At 44.2% G+C, this 20,702-nt stretch overlaps 1 protein-coding gene across 3 annotated transcripts in view; it reads left to right on the top strand.

Moving 5' to 3' along the window:
* The window catches only part of VPS8 (VPS8 subunit of CORVET complex), a 263,309-nt gene extending 243,099 nt beyond the window's left edge, over positions 1–20,210 (top strand). For 2 of the 3 annotated variants that reach the window (XM_030931123.1, XM_030931127.1), the window contains 2 exons: positions 16,054–16,134; positions 19,474–20,203. In XM_030931123.1, the coding sequence (XP_030786983.1) occupies positions 16,054–16,134; positions 19,474–19,623 (231 nt within the window). In that variant the 3' untranslated portion in view covers positions 19,624–20,203. Of the gene's footprint in view, positions 1–16,053; positions 16,135–19,473 lie in introns of all 3 variants that reach the window. The other variant, XM_030931118.1, reaches the window with a different exon arrangement.
* Positions 20,211–20,702: the final 492 nt, after the last annotated feature.

The raw sequence follows: 20,702 nt of genomic DNA, 5'->3' as shown, positions 1-20,702 counted from the left end.
GACAAGAATGTCCACTCTAACCACTCCTATTCAACATTGTATTGGAAGTCCTAGACAGAGCAGTCAGGCAAAAGAAAGAAATAAAAGGCATCCAAATAGGAAACAACATAGTCAAACGATCTTTCTTCATTGATAATATGATTCTATACCTAGAACATCCTAAAGACTCTGCCAAAGGCTCCTCGAACTGATAAATGACTTTAATAAAGTTTCAGGATACAAAGTCAATGTACAAAAATCAGTAGCATTTCTATACACCAACAGTGTTCAGGCTGAGAATGAAATCAAGAACAGAATCTCACTTTCTATAGCCACAAAACAAAACACAACGAAATGAAATACCAGGAAGATAGTTAACCAAGATATCTTCTAAAAGGAGAACTGCAAAACATTGCTGAAAGAAATCAGAGATGACACATATACATGGAAAAAACAGTCAATGCTCATGGATTGGAAGAATCCATATTATAAAGATGGCCATGCTGCTCAAAGCAATTTACAGTCAGTGCTATTCCTACCAAACTACCAACATAATTCTTCACAGAATTAGAAAAAAACTATTCTAAAATTCATGTGGAACAAAAAAAGACCATGAATAACCAGCCACAGCAATGCTAAACAAAAAGATCAAAGCTGGAGGCATCACACTACCTGACTTCAAACTATACTATAAAGCCACAGTAACCAAAACAGCTTGGTACTGTTACAAAACAGACACATAGATCAATGGCACAGAATAGAAAACTCAGAAATAAAGCCTCAAACTTACAACCGCCTGATCTTTGACAAGGCCAACAAAAACAAGCAATAGGGAAAGGACTCCCAATGTAATAAATGGTGCTTCATATCTTTTTGATGAAGTCTTTAACAATTAACAGTTTTTCAGGTTTTTTTAGTGGTGGCCTAGGATTTACCATATGCATCTTAGCTTTTCATATTCAGCTTTTGATTTAAAGTAGCTTAATTCCATTTATATATATACACTCCTATATAGTTTTATTCCCTTTCCCCCACTTTTGTGGTATTGCACATACAACAAAATATATTTAGTGCCTTTAGTAATATATAGTACATATATAGTTATATTGTTAGGTATAGTGCATCTAGTAATGTTACAAATGCAACAATACGTTGTTGTAATTTTTACTTTACCATCTGTAGTCATTTCCTTAGCTTAGTAAAAACTTTGTTTTCACCCACCTCCTTTGTGCAAATGTTACATATATTACATTTCCACATATTACAAGCCCAACATTTATACACACTTTGTATGATTGCTTTTTAAAATAAGTTATTAGAAGAAAAAAGCAAATATGCATTTGTATTGTATTTTATAATTTCATACTTACCTTTTGCAGTTCCTTTTTTTTTTTAACATGGATTTGAATTACCCTCCATAGTCAGTTGCTTTCATGCCAAAGAAATTGCATTAGTAGTTCTTATAAGCCAGGTCTGCCTATCAACAAATTCTCTCAGTTTTTGTTTAACTGGGAAAGTTTTTATGTCACCTTCATTTTTGAAAGCCAGCTTTGCTGGATATAGAAATCTTAGTGGGCAGTTTTTTCTTTGAGCATTTTGAATATGTGGCCTCCATTGTTTCTGCTGTTAGTGTTATTGAGGTTCTTTATAAATTACTAGTCATTTTTCTCTTGCTGTTTTCAAGTTTTTCACATTGTTACTGACTTTTGGCATTACATTATTATGTACTTTCAGATAAATTATTATGATGTATCTGTTTGTGGATCTGTTTGTTTTCATCCTACTTAGAATTTGTTAAGCTTCCTGAATGTGTAGGTTATTGTTTTTCAATGAACGTAGAACATTTTAGCCATAATGTATTCAAATCTTTTCCCTCTCCTTTCTCTCCTCTTCTAGTCCTCTCTTTATGCATATGTTGGGCTGATAACTCCACATTTCTCTGCGACTGTGTTCACTTTTCTTCATTCTTTTTTCTCTCTGTTGTTCAGCTTGTATGGTCTCTGCTGAACTGTCTTCAAGTCACCAGTTCTTCTGCTAGCTCAAATCAACCGCTGAGCCTGTCTTGTGAATTTGTTTCAGTTGTAGTTTTCAACTCCAGAATTTTCATTCATTCTGTTTTATAATTTGTATCTCTTTATTGATACTGTCTCTATTGATGTTATATTGTCATCATACCTTCCTTTACTTTGTAAGCCATGCTTTCCTTTAGTTCTGTGAAGATATTTATAATGACTATTTTGAAATATTTTTCTGTTAAATCTGACATCTGTTTACTCTTCCAGTTTGTTTTGTGCTTTTTTTCCTGGAGTTTGAGCATACTTTCCTGTTTCTTTGCATGCCTCATAACTTTTTAATGGAAACTGGACATTTTAGAAAAATATATTGTATACCCTATATACTGGTCCCCCTACCTACCCCCAAGGGCTTGTTATTGATGACTGGCTAGATGAATTTAGTAAAGTCTATTTTTCTCCACAATATTAAGCTTCTGATATTGTTTCTCAAGTAGGTGTAGCCTTGGGTATGTCTGCAGTCACCCTGGAATGACAGTGGTATTGGCTGGGCTCTCGTTTTGTTGTTGTTGTTTGTTTTTCTCTGACCATACCCCACTGTTAAGCTCTACAAATTGCCTGATGATTGCTCTACTGTTTCCACTAATGCCTTGGGACATAAATTGTCTATAAACTAATCCAGTCAAATTGCAGTTTCTTTTTTTGTTTGTTTTTGTTTTTGTTTTTGTTTTTTCTTGAGACGGAGTCTTGCTCTGTCGCCCAGGCTGGAGTGCAGTGGCCAGATCTCAGCTCACTGCAAGCTCCGCCTCCCGGGTTCACGCCATTCTCCTGCCTCAGCCTCCTGAGTAGCTGGGACTACAGGCGCCCGCCACCTCGCCCGGCTAGTTTTTTTTTGTATTTTTTTAGTAGAGACGGGGTTTCACCGTGTTAGCCAGGATGGTCTCGATCTCCTGACCTCGTGATCCGCCCGTCTCGGCCTCCCAAAGTGCTGGGATTACAGGCTTGAGCCACTGTGCTCGGCCTGCAGTTTATTTTAAGTAATAGTTTCTGAGACCTAGTTTTGATATTTCTTCTGACCTCACAAGGTCTCCTGCAGTTGTCTTTTTCCTCAGTTCTCTTCTGCAAAGTAGCCAGCCTATAGTCTAGGTTGTGTCTTCATTAAATCCATAAGTCTATTCCCAGTTGCATTTCACCACTACCTCCACTGTTCTTTTATTATTATTATTATTATTATTATTATTATTATTATTATTATACTTTAAGTTCTAGGATACATGTGCACAACGTGCAGGTTTGTTACATATGTATACATGTGCCATGTTGGTGTGCTGCACCCATTAACTCATCATTTACATTAGGTATATCTCCTAATGCTATCCCTCCCCCCATCCCCTCCCCACAATAGGACCCAGTGTGTGATGTTCCCATTCCTGTGTCCAAGTGATCTCATTGTTCAATTCCCACCTATGAGTGAGAACATGCGGTATTTGGTTTTCTGTTCTTGCAATAGTTTGCTGAGAATGATGGTTTCCAGCTGCATCCATGTCCCTACAAAGGACACGAACTTATCCTTTTTTTTTTTTTTTTTTTTTTTGAGACGGAGTCTCGCTTTGTCGCCCAGGCTGGAGTGCAGTGGCGCGATCTCGGCTCACTGCAAGCTCCGCCTCCCGGGTTTACGCCATTCTCCTGCCTCAGCCTCCCCAGTAGCTGGGACTACAGGCGCCCGCCATCTCGCCTGGCTAGTTTTTTGTATTTTTTTTAGTAGAGATGGGGTTTAACCGTGTAGGCCAGGATGGTCTCGATCTCCTGACCTCGTGATCCACCCGTCTCAGCCTCCCAAAGTGCTGGGATTACAGGCTTGAGCCACCGCGCCCGGCCAACTTATCCTTTTTTATGGCTACATAGTATTCCATGGTGTATATGTGCCACATTTTCTTAATCCAGTCTGTCACTGATGGACATTTGGGTTGATTCCAAGTCTTTGCTATTGTGAATAGTGCCGCAATAAACATATGTGTGCATGTGTCTTTATAGCAGCATGACTTATAATCCTTGGGGTATATCCCCAGTAATGGGATGACTGGGTCAAATGGTATTTCTAGTTCTAGATCCTTGAGAAATCGCCACACTGTCTTCCACAATGGTTGAACTGGTTTACAGTCCCACCAACAGTGTAAAAGTGTTCCTATTTCTCCACATCCTCTCCAGCATCTGTTGTTTCCTGATTTTTTAATGATTGCCATTCTAACTGGTGTGAGATGGTATCTCATTGTGGTTTTTGCATTTCTCTGATGGTGAGTGATGATGAGCATTTTTTCATGTGTCTGTTGGCTGTATGAATGTCTTCTTTTGAGAAATGTCTGTTCATATCCTTTGCCCACTTTTTGATGGGGTTGTTTTTTTCTTGTAAATTTGATTAAGTTCTTTATAAGTTCTGGATATTAGCCCTTTGTCAGATGAGTAGATTGCAAAAATTTTCTCCCATTCTGTAGGTTGCCTGTTCACTCTGATGGTAGTTTCTTTTGCTGTGCAGAAGCTCTTTAGTTTAATTAGATCCCATTTGTCAATTTTGGCTTTTGTTGCCATTGCTTTTGGTGTTTTAGACACGAAGTCCTTGCCCATGCCTGTGTCCTGAATGGTATTACCTAGGTTTTCTTCTAGGGTTTTTATGGTTTTAGGTCTAACATTTAAATCTCTAATCCATCTTGAATTAATTTTAGTATAAGGAATAAGGAAAGGATCCAGTTTCAGCTTTCTATTTATGGCTAGCCAATTTTCCCAGCACCATTTATTAAATAGGGAATCCTTTCCCCATTTCTTGTTTTTCTCGGGTTTGTCAACGATCAGATGGCTGTAGATGTGTGGTATTATTTCTGAGGGCTCTGTTCTGTTCCATTGGTCTATATCTCTGTTTTGGTACCAGTACCATGCTGTTTTGGTTACTGTAGCCTTGTAGTATAGTTTGAAGTCAGGTAGTGTGATGCCTCCAGCTTTGTTTTTTGACTTAGGATTGTCTTGGCAATGTGGGGTCTTTTTTGGTTCCATATGAACTTCAAAGCAGTTTTTTCCAATTCTGTGAAGAAACTCATTGGTAGCTTGATGGGGATGGCATTGAATCTATAAATAACCTTGGGCAGTATGGCCATTTTCACAATATTGATTCTTCCTATCCATGAGCATGGTATGTTCTTCCATTTGTTTGTGTCCTCTTTTATTTCACTAAGCGGTGGTCTGTAGTTCTCCTTGAAGAGGTCCTTTACATCCCTTGTAAGTTGGATTCCTAGGTATTTTATTCTCTTTGAAGCTATTGTGAATGGGAGTTCATTCATAATTTGGCTCTCTGTTTGTCTATTACTGGTGTATAAGAATGCTTGTGATTTTTGCACATTAATTTTGTATCCTGAGACTTTGCTGAAGTTGCTTATCAGCTTAAGGAGATTTTGGACTGAGACAAAGGGGTTTTCTAAATATACAATCATGTCATCTGTAAACAGGGACAATTTGACTTCTTCTTTTCCTAACTGAATACCCTTGATTTCTTTCTCTTGCCTGATTGCCCTAGCCAGAACTTCCAACACTATGTTGAATAGGAGTGGTGAGAGAGGGCATCCCTGTCTTGTGCCAGTTTTCAAAGGGAATGCTTCCAGTTTTTGCCCATTCAGTACGATATTGGCTGTGGGTTTGTCATAAATAGCTCTTATTATTTTGAGATACGTTCCATCACTACTGAATTTATTGAGAGTTTTTAGCATGAAGGGCTGTTGAATTTTGTCAATGGCCTTTTCTGCATCTATTGAGATAATCATGTGGTTTTTGTCTTTGGTTCTGTTTATATGCTGGATTACGTTTATTGATTTGCATATGTTGAACCAGCCTTGCATCCCAGGGATGAAGCCCACTTGATCATGGTGGATAAGCTTTTTGATGTGCTGCTGGATTCGGTTTGCCAGTATTTTATTGAGGATTTTTGCATCGATGTTCATCAGGGATATTGGTCTAAAATTCTCTTTTTTTTGGAGCTGTTCCTGTTCTGCCATCTTGGGCATGCCCCCCTCCACTGTTCTTAAGAACACACCTGGACTGAAGTTCTCTATATTCAGTTTCAAGTGAAGTCAGTTCCCTTGGGAAAAGACTAGGAGTTGTTTATTTTAGGACCTACTTTTTTCCCAAGGAAAAATTTCTGAGCTGGAGCTCTGGAGCTGGGGGTAGGCACAATGGCAAGCTTTTCGCTGACTGTCATCCCCCGGTCTAGTAGTTGAATGCTGTTGGAAGCGGGGAGGGACAGCAGCCTAAGGTGGAGCCTAAGCAGCCCCCTGACCTGCCTCTCCCGGACTCATAAGCCAGGGCAAGGGTGATCAGAAACCAAAGATTTTCAGTGCACAGCCTCCAAGGTAGAGCTTCCATTCCATGAGTAGAGGCTTCTAGAAGAAGGGAACCCCCCATTACCTCTGACTGTACTCACCTAGGACTTGGCTCCAGCAACACGTAGCTGATGGCAGGATGAAAAATACCAAAGTCCTGCTCCTGCTGGGAAGAAAGCCTTCCAGCTGTGGTCTTGGGATGAAGAGAGCCTGCTGTTCTTGGTTGCAGTAGTGTGGAGTTCTGTCTTGCTGAGTTGTGAAGGTGGGGAAGGGAGCAGTCGGTTCAGAAACCATAGTCATCTTTCTTACCAAATTTTCATAGTGTAGGGAGGATAGTTTCTTCATTTGGTCTTTAAATGCTTGGAGTTTTTGTTTTATAGTTGTCACCAGTTTTTATTTGGAATTTATCTTAATCCACTTGTATTGCTATAAGGGAATACCCACAGCTGGGTAATTTATAAAGAAAATAGGTTGATTTTGCTCATGGTTCTGTAGGCTGTACAAGCAGCATGTACCAGCATCTGCTTCTGGTGGGAGCCTCAGGCTGCCTCCACTCAAGGCAGAAGGCAAAGGGGAGCCATCATGTCCAGAGATCACATTGTTACCAAGAAAAAGGGGCATTGCTGGCCTGATATGTTAGAAGCCAACACTATGACACTGTGGATGTTTTTTGTTTTTGTTTTTGTTTTTAGAAAAGAACTGCTTTTTATTATAAATTGACTAACAAGAAGACAGGAGTCCAGCTCAAATCTGTCTCCCTATGCTGGTTTTAAGGCAGTAATTCTATTAGTAAAGGTTCAGGGGGTAGATTCTGGGATTAGCAGGTGGTTAGTAGAAAAGAGAAGGTCTGGAAAGTCCTCAGGGACGCATGTTTATCTTTGCATGCTACCCCATGGGTCTCAAGTGCAAGTTTGGGAAGAATTAGTATGAAATACGCAGTAGAAATTGGGCTGTGACATCAGTGAGCTCATTCCGTGCAAACTGCAGTCAGCCATGTTGCTTCCAGCCAATTTCAACCATTTTTTAATCTCACAAGCAGAGGAAGTTTCAGCATTTTAGCAAATTGTTCCTTATCTGCTATATTGCAAACTCAAGAATTTCTGTTAGTCGTAGATCGTTTTTAACTCTTTGGGGCATTGTTTCAGCAACACAAGAGGAGCACCGGGAGAGGGAGGGGAGGGAAGTACCAGGCTCTTTTAAACAACCACCTCTCATGGGAACTAATAGAGTGAGAAATCACTCACCTCCCACCCTCAGGGAAGGCACTAATCTATTCATGAGGGATCCGCCTCCATAGCACAAACACCTCCATTAGGCCCCTCCAACACTGGAGCTCCAATCTCAATACAAGGGTTGGAGGGAACAACATCTAGACTACAGCAGAGCTCCTCAGGCTGTCATGCTAGAAGTAGCCTCTCTCCTCATCCATTGGAACAAGCAGTGTTCTGCCTCTGCTTGAAAACCACCTTCTTAGGGCAGGATATTCCATCTTTGGAAGCTGTAACTAAGATAATTCTTCCTTGTAGTAGGTGAAGCCAATTGATCCTGGTCCTTCCCCTGGGACCTACCAAAAACAGCTTAATCCTTCTGTTACAGTGCAGCCTTTCCAGTCCTTAATGCAGCTGAGGTCCTCAATCTCCAGCCCTCGGTGGTCCCTTGTCCAGGCAGAACATCCACAATCCATTTCCTCTATCTTCTCCACGCTATCATACCACATCTTGAGTATTACCATTGTACTTCAGGTGAGGTCATTTTAGAACAAAATGACGTCATTATCTTCCTTACTCTGGAGTCTGTTTCTGTAAATGGAACCAAAAGCACATTAACGTTTTAGCAGCCATTTTGCATGGTTGATTAACAATTAACATACTGATATCAAACTCCCGATTCTGTTTACACATGCTATTGATGCATATACCCTTGGTTTCTGGAGCCAAGTGCCAGGCATTGCTTATATTGTTTCAGTTTCTGACCCTTGGGAATCATTTTTTCCTCCCAAGGATAGGGTTCTTTTCCCTTTAAGCCATTGATAAAATATTTGTATATAAAAAAGCCAAGGTTGGTCGGGTGCAGTGGCTCACACCTGTAATCCCAGCACTTTGGGAGGCCGAGGCGGGCGAATCACCCGAGGTCAGGAGTTTGAGACGAGCCTGGCCAACATGGTGAAACCCTGTCTCTACTGAAAAACACAAAAAATTAGCTGGACATGGTGGCATGCATCGGTAATCCCAGCTATTCGGGAGGCTGAGGTAGGAGAATCGTTTGAACCTGGGAGGCGGAGGTTGCAGTGAGCCAAGGTCATGCCATTGCACTCCAGCCTGGTCAACAACAGCAAAACTCCATCTCAAAGGGGGAAAAAAAAAAGCCAAGGATCGAGCCTTACAGCTCATCATCAGAGACTTAGCTAACATCATTTATTAGCTCCCATGCTAATGCAGCTGAGAGTTAATGGCTGTGGGTTTTGCACTTCTTAATATGACACTTCTGCTTGAGTAGTTGTCTGTTCCCACTCAGATTGTCATATGTGTGTCTTATTATGGGGCTGTGTGTGAGACCACCTCAGTGCCAGTAGTTCTCTATACATCCTATGCCCTTTCTATATGGAAGGGAACTCCCTCAGCAAAACAGGAGTTCGCTCATGGCTACCATCTTCTTGGACGTTGAGATTACCGATTGAGTTACAAATGGGCCTTTCCCCTCCAACATGTTTCCTGATGAAGCTTTTAGGCACTTCCCACAATACATGGTAGTTATCTTCTTTCTCTTCAGTATGTGTGACAGAGCCACTAGCAGCCTGTCACTGTGCATTAAAACAACTCAGGAGGCCGTTCTTAATTGCACTGTGCTGAATTATCAGCCATTTGTAAAGGTCGTGGGATTTGAACAGAGCTTCATAGATTGTACTGCTCTAATGTGTGTGGTGTTTTCTGTCACTGCAGAGCTTAGCCTTCTGCCTGGACCTCTGTCGCAAATCAATTGTGCCGCCCCTGAAAGCTCCCACGTCTTCATATAGTATCAAACATTGGATTGGGCGTGTTCGGGAAACAGTGGGAATCTCCATTGGCTAACGCAGAAGGGAAGGAGGAGGAGATGAACGTGGAATGTAGGCGGGGGCTTAGCACAGTCTCTGCTGTGGCTGACAAGTCACTGCCTTGGGACTTTTATGTTTTGTTGTTTTCTACAAATATCCTAGTGTGTTCTGGTTAGAATTTACATTTCTTTCATCATAATGTTGAAATTTTGCTCCCTGGTTTTCCATGAAATATCAACTGATGGTGGGTATTATTCAAGACATAATAACACCTCCTTAAAAGAGAGCCCCTACTCTGTGTTGTCAAGCATCTGGATTGTGTTGTCTTCCTTCAGAGACTTGAGGTTTTTCTCTGGCAAGCTATTAATTACTATTAAATCAGCCACGTATTTTTGAGGCTTATTTTGAAGTTCTACTAGGGCAGATCCCCAGAGTGTCCCTTTCCCTAGTACACGCCCTGTAACAGTAATCTTTCTGGATTTTTTAAAGATCTTCCTGTACTGACAAAAAGAATATGTAATTATGGAATGGCCACAGTATGCTATGTGGCAAGACTCCAGGTTTGCGCAGGACAGTGGCCCCGGGAAGGGGGTCAGTCTCACTGTCATCCATCTGTGTCCCTGTGCTGTCATTTTCATGCCTGTTTGTAATGGTCCTGCTGTCTGTCCTGGCATCTCGGGATAATGATGACTCGGGAAAATACCTCTGCCACATTGTGGGTGGCAGCATCCAGCAGTGATTTTTTAATGTTTGGGAATTTGAGCTTCCCCTGCCTGTGAGGCAGATACATTGAAATGGCCAACCCTTTCCAACCCTGTCAAGAAAACAGGAAGGTTGTCATGAATTTGACCAAGGAGCTACATTAGTTATCTAAAAATTCAAACTGTATTCTACATTTTTTAATCCATTTTTTTTTAATGTATAATGAGATGATCAGCTTTTGTCACCACAGATTTTCCCCCAAGCTGTTGCCTTTCAAAGCAGGTTGGGCAAGGAGTAGCCAAGCCTATGCAGGAACAGTATATGGGTTTCAAAGACTTTAAACCAATTGGGGGACATTTTCTTTTGTGAGGGAGCAAAACAGGTGACCAGCACCAAACAGAAGATACTTAGGTTTCCTTATCTAATGACACAGCCTTCACCTAGTGCTAACCTTATGATGGGACCACAAAGGATCCCGGTAGGCACTCGGGCAGATGCAGCATTAGCCCCTACAGACACAGACCAGGCAGCCCAGGTTGTCCACGAGCAGCCCATGAAACTATATACATTCAGAGCACCTTATGTTTATCACTAACATGTCATAGTGGGCTTTAGGGTTAGACCCGTTATCAAGAGTTACCGTGTCTCTTACAAGCTGTATTTTAATATGTCTAAACTTCAGTTTCCTCACAGGTAAATTAGAGAAAATAATTTCTCCTTCAATGGGCTAATGTACACATTAAACATAAAAGTAGCTAGCAGAAGGCCAGAGACTAATGGACAACAGGAAATGAGCTTTTTCCATTTCCCTTCCCAGCCCTTTCCTCATAAGAAAGAGCCTTGTAAGGTAGGCTGTGCAGAGATTTTCCCCGTTTGTAGTTGAGATAACTGATATGGGGAATATCAACACAACTAATTAGTGTCAGAGCCAAGTTCAGACTTGTTTCTGTGATGGCAGAGGCGTTCGTGAATGCCTAGTGTGTACCCAAAACGGTTATTACGTTGTATGTGAAGTGTCTCACTGCAGAATGAAGCTTAGTTGTTAACACTGGGCTTTGGTCTAGGCTTCCAAAGTCATTTTTAAGCAGAACACTAATAGCTAGCTATATTTATTTCCATTAGCTGCTCTCTCCTGTCTCCTGGGTCTTTTGTTTATACTCTATAGAATGATGGGATGAGTTTTGAAATGAAAGCAGAATCATGAAGGATCCCCAGAAGGAGGGCAGGTGTCCATCAGTTTCACAGGAGCTTGATTAGGCAGATTGACCCAGGCGAGTCCTACACTGCTCCTCACATAACCTTTTGAGGCCCTTGAAAGTGACTTAGTCGGCTGGGCATGGTGGCTCACGCCTGTAATCGCAGCACTTTGGAAGGCCGAGGCAGGCGGATCACCTGAGGTCAGGAGTTCGAGACCAGCCTGACTAATATGATGAAACCTCATCTGTCCTAAAAATACAAAAATTAGCTGGGCATGGTGGCGTGTGCCTGTAATCCCAGCTATTTGGGAGGCTGAGACAGGAGAATCACTTGAACCTGGAAGGCAGAGGTTGCAGTGAACCGAGATCGTGCCACAGCACTCCAGCCTGGGTGACAAGAGTGAAACTCCATCTCAAAAAAAAAAAAAAAAAAAAAAAGAAAGTGACTTTCATCAGGCTTCTTTCAGACCACTACCGAGAGAATGGCAGATGAGAAGCACCTCTGGAACCGGGCTGTCCCGATTCAGATCTGGGCTCTGCCGCCAGCCAGAGTGACCTTGGCATCTCACTGAATCCCAGGACCTGAGTTTCTTCACCTGTAAAATAACAATAAGAAAAGTACCTACCTCGTAGGGTTTTTGAGATGATTAAATGAGATGATCCATGCTCAGTACTTGTAACAGGGGCTGGCACATGGTCATTACACGATCGATAAAGCGAGCTGCTGCAGCCGGGGAGGGAGAGTTGTTCTCTGTGTCGCATCTGAGAAAACGTAAACCAGCGTTTTTCCCTGTGCTGTGAACGGTCACCATGTTGTTTCTTTTTAATTGTGGTATTGAAGGGCTTGGGTTTTTAAGGTTTTTCAGTTAGCCTTTCAGTCTGTCTCTGTGGCCTCAAGCACTCACCTCCCTTAGAGCTGATCATTCTAGGGTCATGACCACTATAAAAGAATCTCCCGCAGAGACGTTCTGCCACATTTTCCCCTCCTCTCTCTAGGCAGCTTAGCAGCTTGTCTGCCTGTCGCATTATTTCATTACCTAATTCATTATTAGCTGTGACCTACTGAGAGTTTTGAGGCATTAGAGAATGAGGGGCTATGAGGAGTCAGGTTCAATCTGAGAGCAAACTGTGTTGTGGGTGGGAATTTAGAAAAAGTATTTCCTGTTTGCAGAGGGGAAGGAGGTATGTATGTGGCTTTTCCTTTATCTCTGAAGCCAAACTTTGATTTAGGCAAAACGTTTAAATATTAAGGACCTCCAGTGTGAAACAGCTTAAGTGGTGGCAAAAGACTGGCTGAGGCTCTAACAGATATAGGGAAAGATTTGAAAGTGAGATGGAGGGCAGGCAGGGAGAAAAGGGGGAAATAGGCTTCTCATTCCACTCGTCCTACTTCGTCTCCACCTTCATTGCCACCAGAAAATTATAGAAGCGCCTGTAGGAGGCTTCTAGAATACCGAAAAGACATGATTGTGTTACGAATTATACAGAGTGGCCCGTGTCTCTCTCAAACTAGGTTTGATCTTCTCAGGTGTTAGTGTGGAAAGATAATTAGGAAAGGAAATGTTAGGGTTTTGATTTCAGGATCTTAGTAATTGTAGAGAGTAAGAAATGAACAAGCAGAGCTCAGACTTCTGTGACAGTCTGTGTCTTCGAGTATGATTTGGAAGGCTTCGTGTCCAATATCCCTAGGAGTAGAATCAGCCCTGTTCTTGAGAACTTGGTCTGTAGGGTGGCAGTGGATCATGATTGTTTTCCTATATCAGAGCTTGATATGTTTGTTAAGAGGTCTGTGGCAAGGCACAGTGGCTCACGCCTGTAATCCCAGCACTTTGAGAGGCCGAGGCGGATGGACCACCTGAGGTCGGGAATTCAAGACCAGCCTGACCAACATGGTGAAACCCCGTCTCTACTAAAACTACAAAAAATAGCCAGGCGTGGTGGTGCGCGCCTGTAATCCCAGCCACTGAGGAGGCTGAGGTAGGAGAATCGCTTGAACCTGGGAGGCTGAGGTTGCAGTGAGCTGAGATCACGTCTCTGCACTCCAGCCTGGGCGACAGAGCGAGACTCTGTCTCAAAAAAAAAAGAAAAAAAGAGGTCTGTGGATCCTGAGAGCCCCGGTTTGTTTTCTTCCTTCTAGCAGATACGGTTACTGCTCCCACTTTCACCTTTCACTGAGCTTCGCACTGTGCTGGCAGCCGTGTTAGCCCAACACCCCTCCCTGGGCTCTCAGAGACCCTCAGGACCTCGCTTTCCACTGGATTTACTTTTATGCTGAGTACTACAAGGTCATTTCCAGGGTGGCCACTGTTTCTTCCTCTCATACTTGGTACAGTTTAATTTTTAGCTCTTAACATTGGACTTTGTTACATGGAAAGAAAGAAATTTGCTCTAACAGACAGCAGCAAATGCATTTTTCTGTCTTTCCAATTGGAAAATCACTCCTAACCAGTTTTATCCTGGGGGATTTAGTGGTCTGAGAATACTTTTATGTTTTTAGATGTGAACAGAGATTATGTTCATATTTAGTTGCTCCTCCTTTATTTTTTTGTCTGACCCTAATTTGGCATCTGTAGATGGAAACTGTTATTTCTCTTCAGGGCTGCCATGTGTCTTTGTGACATTACCCCTAATTTGCTTCCGAATATGCAATAAAAGATAAAAGCCATGATTAGGCTCAGTATACATTACTATTTTTCTTGAACCTTCCATGCCCTAAATGCCTGTTAATCTCGTGGTGCCCACGTCTTCCCTGGATGGTGGAGTGTGGCCGGGGTGGCATTGCCCTTTAATCAGTTGGAACATAGAGGAGAGATGTGACCTCCTCAGGTTATACAGGGAGCAGGTAACAGGATTGGAGCCCATGTTTCCTGATTTCATCCCATTGTTCTTTCTAGGGGGGCACTTCTCTCTGGGAGTATAAACAACACAATCGCAGTAATTACTGCCATTGATTGAGCATCAAATAGATGCTAAGCCCATACATGATGTCTAATTTTCACAACGATTCTGCAAAGTAGAGTTTTATAGATAAAGAAACAGACTGGGAGAAGCTAAATTCCTTGCCTAAAGCCACTCACCTAGTCTTGGGCAGAGTCCAGATTGAGCCCAAGTGTGTCAGAAGCCCTGCCCTATGTTCTTATTGCATGGCAGAGGGTTGGTCACAACTCCAGTGATAAATAGTAAGAAATCGAAAATCTGCATGTCGGCCCTCCCATCCCTTCATTTGATCAGCAGATGATGACTCTGTGGCTGCTCTGTGCAAGCACAGTACTGGGCACTGATGAGCAAGACAGACAGGGAGCTGACTGTAGCAGCTCTCATTTCCATGAAGTTTTCCCTCTCACGCTCCGCATACCCACTCCTGCACATCTGCCAGCCTCCTTCATTACCCAGTTTTGCCTGTGCATGATGCTCTGATGCCCCCTTCCTTTCTGTTTCTGTAGCCACATCAGGACAAGGGCCACATGACGTTGTCCCCTGGAGACCGGCTCTGTGCGTGGTACCTGTGGGCCTTCCTATGCTCTCTAGTTAGTAGTGCTCAGTGAGAACTTGCAGAGTCCCGTGCATCTACTACGTGTTCTGCGTGCATTACCTTCTTGAATCTTCATAGCCACTTTATGTGGTGTAGCTATAGTCATTATCCCCATGTGAGCAAAAACAAACAAGCAAGCAAAAAGTACCCACCTCAGAGAACTTGCCTAAGATTGTGCTGCTCATAATTGTTAAAGCCAGGGTTTGGGCTTAGGCTGATGAACTCTGGAGTGCAGGCTCTTACCCACCAACCTGTGCAGTGCAGACGCTTGGGACAGGTTCATAATATAGGGCAAAGAAAAACGTCTTTTAACTAATCTTATACATAAACAAAAACACTTCTGAAATCAACTTTTAACTATGGGTATCTCTGAATTGTAAGAAAAGCTAGTGTGTACTGAGCCCTCACCTGGTACTAGGCAGGCGACACTTTAAATATATATCTCATTTAATTTTTGGTAATCTCAAAAGGTAAGCATTACCCCTTCCTTCCCACACGTGAGGCAGCTGAGGTTTAGAGAAGTGAGGTGACTTGCCTAAAGTTACATAGCAGGTTACTGTCAGAACCAGTATCCAGATTCTCCTCTGACTCCAAAGCCTATGGCCGCCTCCCCCAGGATCCCATTTCTTCTCTCTGCATATGAGTTGGATCAGGTCCACTGAGAGGAAAACCGCAGTTTGGCAGGTTCCACCACAGTAACAGGTGGAACAAAACAAGGCTGCTGTAAGAGCAGGCTAGACCGGCCCTTTTCCCAAAAGTAGCAGATGAATCTTGCAACCCCATAGGTGGCTACAAGCTTTATAATGAAACAGGGAGAGGATGAGATTTTTAAATGACAGTGCATCTCCTGTTACCAAGACAGAGAAAAGGGGTATCCTTGCTGGCCATGTGAAGTGATGGACATGGGAATGCAAGGCTGGAAGGAACTAACTAGCTCTGCGTAGTGATGCCAAAGAGGGATCAAGAAACCTGAAAGGAACATGTACATACGGGACATTTGGAGACTCCATTGGGAAAAGGGTCCACAGACAGGTCAACCTGCAGCCACACACCAAGGAGAGTTCTTAGGGGACGTGCCAATTTCTAACTCATGTTCAGCATATATGTCACTAATTGCTGGTAGCACGGATTGTTTTCAGAAGAATGAAGGAAGCACCATATTCTGCTTCAGCATCGTGTAGAGCACATTCAGAGACTGCCTAGCCACATAATGTTAATCGTATCAGTTTTTATTTTTCAGGGAACCTCAGAACCTGTTCTGGATCCACAGCAAATCCAAGCATTTGATCAGCTTTGCCGTCTCTACCGAGGAAGCTCCAGGGTAATGTTTGCGTGGTTGTTTATATTTTAATTTCCCTATTTATAATTTACTGCTTTAGAAAGGCAGTGTCTTGGAACCTCTCTCTAGCCTCCTCCTAACCTGGAAGGTGCCCTGGCATCCCTGTTATGGCTACATGGACAACAGACCCTGGCCCCAGGGAGCACTCAGAGCTTGGCAAAGAGAGCAAAGGAAGTGGAAAGCTGTCTGTCCCTTCCTACCATGACCTGTGAGGACATAGAAGGGCTTCTGTGTTTGACCTCCCTCCAGAGAGAGCAGGCCAGAAGGCTGATCCCAGGAGGACTTTGCTTAGGATATGGATAGGTGCCCAATCTGTCCGAAGCCCTAGACCCTCCTGGGCATCTGCATTGGTTGAATTAGTTTTGGCCATGAAAGACAAATGCAAAGTAGTAGTGGTTTAAGCAAGAGAGAAGTGTAACTGCAGCCAGCCAGGGCACATCCACGCACCTCCCTCCAGCTTTCGTGTGTCTTGTGCTCTGCCTTCCTTAGCACGTGACTTAAACTTGTGTGGTTCAACCTGGTTGTTCCCACTTACCTCCACTGTCTAGAGTTTAGACCCATGACCACGCCTCGCTGCAATGACTGGGAAAATTGGATTTTATTCCAAAAGACCTCAGGCTACAATTCTTGGTCTACTCTAACTGGGGAAGAAGAGTACAGATTGGAGGGCTTCTAGCAGTCACTACCACCACATCAGACCAGGTGTCCCCCAGGCACTTCAGAAGCATACTCATCGCTTTCTCGACCTGTTCTTCGCACCTGGTGCCTGCCTCAGGAACGACACCTCTGTCTTCCAGCCACCCAGAGCAGAGACCTGGCAGCACTAGGCTCACCCCTCCCCTTCCTTCCACCCAACTGGGGACATCCTGTGGGATCTTCTCTACTAATCCCCTTTTGCCACTACCCCCAGTGGGGCCTCCTTATCACTCACGGAGGCCACTGCAGGTCTTCTGATTGGCTAGAAACCCTTCTGTCCCTTCTCCATGCTGCTGCCTGGCTACCCTTTCTAAACCCAAATGTGTCATGCCCTTGTTTACGACACATTCTGAATCTCCACCACCTAAAGAATGAGTCCAAACCCTAACATCTTCTCCACTCCCCAGATCACACCTCAATTCTAGCTGGTCCCATTTGTTTCTGAGCTTATCTCAAGCTTGTGCAAACTGCTGTGTCCTCTGCTTCTCTACCTGGGCCCCCTTCACGCACTCCCCATTCTTAGGCAGAACCTACTAGGTTACTTGGCAGCCAGAGTAAAAAGTGGTGTTGCTTCTTTGAGAGTTGGTCTGGGCAGAGCTTGTTATTCCAGGAAGCTTCTCCAGGGGTCTCCTGGATGCAGTCCAGCAGCCTTATTGAACTGGCCTCACCCCCATCCCTTTCCAGCCTCAGCCAAGCTCTGCCCCAAGAGTTGAGTTTCTGGGGCCTTCCAAGGAGGTTCTTCTGCTTCAAACTGTTGAGCTCTGATTTAGGGCTCATTGATTTCCAGATCACAAAGTTACCAAAGTAGAACACAAAAATACCTCTTTTCCTGGGAAATATATATATATATATATATATTTTTTTTTTTTTTGCAATTGATCTTCTCACCTCACAGTGTCAGAATGTGAAAGCATTGAGTTGAGCATCTGTTGCCCATTCTGTTCAAGGCATCGTACATAACAGTCATTGCAGAGAACGTCGCAGGCTGATGAGCAACTGAGAGGGTTATGGAAGAAAGGAAGTGGCACAAAGTGGACTCGGACAGAGCAAGGGACATCTCTTGGCCCCTGGCGTATTGCTTGAGTGGGCCTGCTCAGTAACTTGCAGTTAGAGCTTGAGTCAGAGTTACTGAGTTGTAAATGACACCATACATGTGTCTCTGGCCAGGACCTGGATTACTTTTGATAAATTGACACTTAGAACTTAGGGGCCTTTAGATGTCTTCCCAGTTACCACAGCCACTGGTACTGAGTTTTCCACAGAAGTGACACATGGACACATGTGAGCTTGTGCCAGCGTTGCTTGTGAGGGAAAAACCCTTTGCCAGAGGTCGGAGGGCACCTCAAAAACATGGTGCCTGGCGGGTGAATCCCACATCGCTACTCACTGCTGGTGACCGAGGGCAAGTCACTTCTCAGGCCGCAGGGTTTCTGCCCCAGAGGTATGTTGTGAAGGATGAGAAATAACACACGTCAAGGACCTAGCAAAGTGCCTATCATGGAAAGACACTGGATGCAGTCACGAGAGGCTGTTAGACATCCCCTCGGACTCCTGGCGTGCTTAGTAGACACAGACAGGGCTTCCCTGAGGAGTCTGATGGCCCGCTTGTCTCAGCTGTGAGCTCTCCATGGGCCAGGCTTTCACTGGCCTCCATGTGAGCCTGCGCAGAGTCCCTTAGAGTATTGGTAGTGGGACATGGTGGCCCGTCCCACAGGTCCCAACTGCTGTTATTAGGGACCGTATTGACCTGGGCTTGTGGGGTGGAAGTTAACTCACAATGTTCTGGGAAGCAACAGGCAAAGACCCTAATCAGTCAGAAAGTCTAAGGACCTTGGGTGTAGAATTCTTGTCTCCTCTGACCTTCAGGGGTACCTCAAGAGCCAGGCTGCCAGCTCCCTGCTTTTGCAGAAAGCCTCTTTAGGTGAAAGGGATGGTCCCCCCGAGGGGCAGAGCGCTGGCATCCCAACAGGCCGACATTAGCGTCTCCTCCTACCCTTCTATCCTCCTCGACAGTTCTTCCAGAATTGAGCCAGTGACAGAACGAGGGTACTGCTAATGTCATTGGTGGAAATAAGGAAGCTGGGAGCAGGGAGGACTCACTTGAAGGAGAAGGTAGAATCCAGGGGTTCCACTCTGGAGCCCCTGAGTTTGAGTTGGCAGAAGAGAGGTCAGAGTCAGTGGTCATAATTAGTCATTCACCCCCAAGGAGTGTGCACCAAGGTGGAGAGCCTGGAATGAGCAGAGCTGAGAACAAGCTCCTCTGCACAGGGCACGTCCACAGGGAGAGAAGGGCGGCAGCAGGGGCAGCTGGAGAAGCCCTCAGCGCAGGGCCAGCCCAGGGTGGGAGAGCTCTCCAGTGCCAGGGAGAGCACAGTTTGTATGCCCTTGGGAGCGAACCAGTCCAGTCTCATTATTGAATGAGGAAATTAAGGCCCTAAAAAATGAAGTGAACTTCCCCAAAGTCACACTGCCAGTTTGTGATATATGGGCCTAAGATCCAGACCATGCATGTTACTACTCCTGCGACATAGCACTGTCTCTCATGTACCTGAAGCAGTGGATTCAGGAGCCTCTCTTCCCTCTGCTTTCCACAAACCTTAGCTGATGTGTGTCCTTCCTTTGCAGCTGGCTCTTCTCACGGAACTCTCCCAGAATCGCAGCAGCGAGAGCTATAGGCCATTCAGTGGCTCGCAGAGTGCTCCTGCTTTCAACAGCATCTTCCAGAATGAGAACTTCCAGCTGCAGCTCATTCCCCCACCTGTGACTGAGGATTGATGACTCCGTGGAGCCTAGCCCAGGAGAACCAGAGATGATTCCAAGGCTGCTGGAGAGAGACCCCGCCTCTGGTGGGCTTGGCCTCCACCGCCTCCCACGCTTCTGAGAAGAGGTTCCAAATTGGGATCCTGTGCCCAGAGCGTCCACAGCACCATTCCCAGCATAGACTCCCAATCTTCTCCACATTGTTGTCATGGCGTCAGTTCACCAGACTCCTTGATTTTGTTTTGCCTGTTAAGCAAAGGAATGTCACATACCTCTGTCCAGCTTTTTAGGAAACACATTTTGCCTATTGGGACTTTTTCCATTTGCCCTGAAGCCTAGAAAGTAGATGGAACTCACACAAATGGCATTCCCGAGTCTGCTGTACTCCGTCTCCTCCAGCTGCTGGATAATACAGAGGAACTTCAACTTCTACAGGGAATAGTGGTTGGCCAGGCTGCAGTATAACTGAAACATGCCTTGGAGAGAGCAGAGACACTGGGGGCCAGGGCCATCTCCCTTTTAATGTGTTCGTGTTAAAACCTATTTGAGTATAAGACTTGCCCTTTCTAACAATAAATGCTCTGTGTTTAAGTTCTGCAGGTCTCCTGGCTGGCTGGCTCAGGCTGTCAAGTCATAGAGGACATTTAGAGCCCTGTTGTCACAATTTTATTAGCTCGAAGTCAGGAATCCTGACTGTGACAACCCTCCTTAATTCAGATAAGCAGCTCCATCGTCAGCTCTATTCAGAGCAGCCCAGCCACCCAAACGCTCCTGTGACAGGGGCTGGGCTGCCAACGAGAATAGTACTTAATTCAGTTTTTAGCCATGGGACTTCATATATCATTGAACCAGCCACCACAGGAGGTCGCCACACCCAGAGACCTAGGTTTCCACCTTACATACTCAGATGATCCTTTTCTCAGCGCACTGGAATGATCAGGCTCTCATGGACTGATACCAAACCCACAGGAAATAGATACATAAACTAGATACAATTTTTTTTTATTATTTTATTTTATTTTTTGAGACAGAATTTCACTCTTGCTGCTCAGGCTGGAGTGCAGTGGTGCTGTCTTGGCTCACTGCAACCTCCG

This window comes from Rhinopithecus roxellana, chromosome 1 (genome assembly GCF_007565055.1).
Source record: "Rhinopithecus roxellana isolate Shanxi Qingling chromosome 1, ASM756505v1, whole genome shotgun sequence".
Taxonomy (NCBI): Eukaryota; Metazoa; Chordata; class Mammalia; order Primates; family Cercopithecidae; genus Rhinopithecus; species Rhinopithecus roxellana.
The sequence above is the reverse complement of the archived record's forward strand: the minus strand, read 5'-3'. Positions and strand labels throughout refer to the sequence as shown.